The sequence below is a fragment of the Sitodiplosis mosellana genome, unplaced genomic scaffold (genome assembly GCF_009176505.1).
Source record: "Sitodiplosis mosellana isolate CC-2019 unplaced genomic scaffold, AAFC_SMos_1.0 Smas_scaffold_6302, whole genome shotgun sequence".
Taxonomy (NCBI): Eukaryota; Metazoa; Arthropoda; class Insecta; order Diptera; family Cecidomyiidae; genus Sitodiplosis; species Sitodiplosis mosellana.
Genome location: NW_022601543.1, coordinates 764 through 4482, shown reverse-complemented (window position 1 = coordinate 4482; position 3719 = coordinate 764). Strand labels below are relative to the sequence as shown.

General features: G+C 33.0%; 1 protein-coding gene across 1 annotated transcript; it reads left to right on the top strand.

Annotated features, from left to right (window-relative positions):
* On the top strand, nt 1–1465 carry LOC129579631 (TAR DNA-binding protein 43-like). The gene is made up of 3 exons (XM_055469800.1): nt 1–111; nt 294–626; nt 1356–1465. Exons 2-3 carry the CDS (start codon nt 299–301, stop codon nt 1397–1399), a joined length of 372 nt encoding a protein of 123 aa, XP_055325775.1. The 5' UTR covers nt 1–111; nt 294–298; the 3' UTR covers nt 1400–1465.
* The last annotated feature ends 2254 nt before the right edge of the window (nt 1466–3719 follow it).

The following is a 3719-nucleotide window of genomic DNA, read 5'->3' as shown; positions in this document are numbered from 1 at the left end:
AGAAACAGAGAAAGAAAGAGTGAAAGAGAGAGAGAGAGAGAGAGAGAGTACGAAATCGAGCATTTCAGAGCGTTCAGAATTACGTGAATCTTTGTGCGAAAAAAAGAAAGTGTAAGAATTAATTATGAACTATTTGCTTCTATTTTAACGTTACTTTATTTAGTAAAAAAAAACTTTAACATTTTACACAAACAAAACCGCACGCTATTTGTTAAACATTTTCATTTTTTTTTGATATTTTCGGAATGCGTATAAACTTGCCGAATGATGATTGATTTTTAATTCAAATGTAGTCAACATGTCAATCGAATACGTTCAGGTGGCTGAAGAGGAAGGTGAAGAGACAATTGAATTGCCAATCGAAAAAGATGGAACGTTGTTGCTATCAACGCTACAGGGTCAATTTCCAGGCACATCTTGTTTGAAGTACCGAAACTCTGTTAGCAATGCCATTCGGGGTATTCGCTTAACGGAAGGACGACTTTATCCTCCAAGTGAAGATGGTTGGGGGAATCAAGTCTATTTATGTGCATTTCCAAAAAATAAAAATAGAGAGCTGCCCTCACTACCACCAACTGCACCACCAGTAACTGCATCCTCCGAAACATGGTGTGGCCGAATCATAGGTTTGATAATTTGCCTCATGATAACGCTCCTATTTTATTATCTCTGCCCAAAATGTACAACTTATGTAGAAAAATTGAACTATGTTAACACACTCTCAACTTTTCTTACTTTTGTGTTAGTTTTTGTTAATTATTGTTAATTTCTATTCCAAAAATTAGCAGCAAAATTTACTGTATTTTTGATAACACAATTTTCTCGATTCGAAGGTTTTCCGTAATAACAAAATTCTGTTCAGCCTAAATTGTTCAACAAATCTGTTTCTTCAAATTTATAAACATTTTTTTAAACTTTGAAGCTACCTTTTATTATTTCAAATTCATTTCAGAATAACAGTGTAAAAAAATATAAATAAAATGTTTGTTTTTAACCAAAAAGGATAAGTTTAAATTGAAATAATTGAATTAAAGATAAAAAAAAAAACAAAAGATGTTGAAAATGAACACGAAATGGCCTATTAGACGGCTGAACAAGCTTTTCGTTTCCAAAACTAATATAGTGTAATGATTCATCGTTGAAAATAATTAGCGTCAAAAACAGTTAATAGAGTATAGAAATTTAAAAAAATGTTTAAAATCGAAGAAATGCTTGAAAAGTTGTGAAACTCGTTACGTTTCCAATTGGAATTGAAATTGTTTTTTCTTTGTAGTTTGATTTGTACTGTAGAAATGTATTAATTAATTGATTAAATGGATACACAAGTTAATCAAAATATGTTGGTTTTGTTTTAGGTTTTTTCATTCCGAACTCCCGGTTTCATCAGAAAAAAGATTAAATCCTTGTGCACTGTCAATGGCAATGGAAAATATTTTACTACTTATTTACATACCATTACATACAAACGAAGAAATACAATAATTTTATGAGAAAAAAATATATTGTGTTTTATTCGGAATAACGCCATAAACAACCTAGAAAAGTTTTTATTTTTTTGTTGTAAAAAGAATTCTCTCTCTTTCTTTCAGAAGAAAAAAAAACTCATGAAACAAAACGTAATAATAAATAGAAGCGAAGCATAAATGTGAGTTGTGAGTATCGTATCAGTTAATTTAAAGAATGGGAAACAAACCCCAGTGATCAAAATACATATCTCCATTGCCATGGATGAGCTAAAAATATCAAATACATACTAATTCACTATTAAATATGCACTTTATTGGATTGATGTGACCGCTTCAACGAGCAGATGAGCCACCAGAAACTCCTTTTATTCTTCATGCTCGCTCGCTCAATCATCCGCTCATGCTATTTCACAATGTGAGGTGACAATAGCAAAAGATTTGAACTTTAATCTCAGAACGAAAGATACATTTCACTAATTGTTATGATGCATATGTGTGCTGAGATAGGTACACCACAATGATCTCCCTTTCTCTCTCTCTATTGATTGTAATATTGAGTATATGCATATGAACCGAATCTAAGAGGTACGTTACGCTGCCCCCCTCCAAATTTAATGCTGGGTTGTGACCGGTACCATTATTTAGTGCTCAATTAGTGCTGGCGAGTGGTACCATCGGTTAATTTTATGCTGCGATAGGGAGCTAGCACTAATTGAAAAATGTGTAAAAACTCGATTTTTGGCCCTTTCACAGGGGAGCTACCCGAAAATGAAACTTTTTCGTACCGTGACCGGGCTATAAAATTAGTACTTACGTGCACTTTAAAGTTGCTGAAACATGTACGTTCTTGTTTCTTTACTGCGCACATCATTTTAACAGTGAAGCAGACTACTTTGTTATACGGGTAAAAATGGCACGTAAGTGTGAGCGAAATAGAATGGGTGTTTGTATAGATTTCACTATATAAACCATTGTATTCACAGCGGCGTGAACCCGCGTTCCGAGGATTTCATACATTAAATTTTTTTTCGATTTTCATATAGTATTTTTTTCTTCTCTATTGGTGTTATCGGCACATCGAAATTCGCGCTCCTTATCAGTTAATTTTCACTTCATAGACAAATCACGACCAAAACCACCATTAAAATGAATCATCATACCAATGGAGTCAAAAGTGTATCAAACATTTTTGTTTCAATTAAAGTGAAACACAATTTCAAAAGTCTGCCGATATTTCACGATTCACTTTCAAGCGAACAGAATTTATGTTGCACTCGCACAAAACTGTATCAAATCATGCATATTTTTTCAAAACAGTACATTGAGCGAGTCGCCGAACAAAGTGATACAACGTTCTGTTACTGAAACAAAATGAAACACTTTCCGCGCTTCGAAACAAAGCGCAACGTAAATAAAATAGTAGCCAACGATTTCATGTTTCATATTGATCCAATAACAGATTGGTGTTTCACTTTGTTCGGCGATTTTTTTGCGTTTCGTATGCATCGGCGAAGAGTCAATACGTTCTTTTTATGCTCACGGGTTCAACTAGGCAATGGCTCATAGTCATTGTGAATTTTTGATTGCATTTGCTTACAATCTATGTTCATTTGTTTGTCTAAATCGTTTTTTTTCCATTGAACGGTGAATTTGTTTCATTATTGTTGTTGTTTTTTCGCGTTATCTTCTTCTTCAACTCTTTCTTCATTTTCTGATTTTTTTTTCAATTTGTGTTGAACTTTTCTTTCTTTTGATTCACTTTTTTCTTTCCTTTTCAAAATGCTATAAATAAACACAATACACGTTTTTTTTTTTTTCAATTTTTGAGGCTTTATTGTGAAAAATTTGTACAATATAATTTATTCAAAGTACTGTCCATCGGAAGCTATGACTTTTCCCCATCTTTCTGGTAATTTATGGATTCCGTCCCAAAAAACTGTGTCGGCTTGGCGGCCAAAAAAGAATCAAGCCAATTTTTGACTTTTTTGAAAACAAGTGAACCGTCCTCCACTTAGGTGATATTGAATCGACTGAAACCAGTGGTAATAAGAAAGCGCAATGTCTGGAGATTACAGCCCCCATGAAAAATTTTCAAAATTAATAGTTTCTTAGAAATTTTGTACTTGATAGTCAAGAAGTCATTAAAAAAATTTCCTCAAAAATTCGCTTTTTTTGTGGCGATAAGTCATATTTTTCGATTTTGCTGTCAGAAATTGGTATATACCGATTAGTTTCTATTGAGAACGATGAAAG

What these genes read in the sequence shown, in the direction of transcription:
- LOC129579631 (XM_055469800.1), top strand. Translation starts at nt 299, where the DNA reads ATGTCAATCGAATACGTTCAGGTGGCTGAAGAGGAAGGTGAAGAGACA. An exon ending in ATGGTGTGGCCGAATCATAG is followed by an intron (nt 627 to 1,355) that starts GTTTGATAATTT and finishes GTTTTGTTTTAG; the next exon opens with GTTTTTTCATTCCGAACTCC.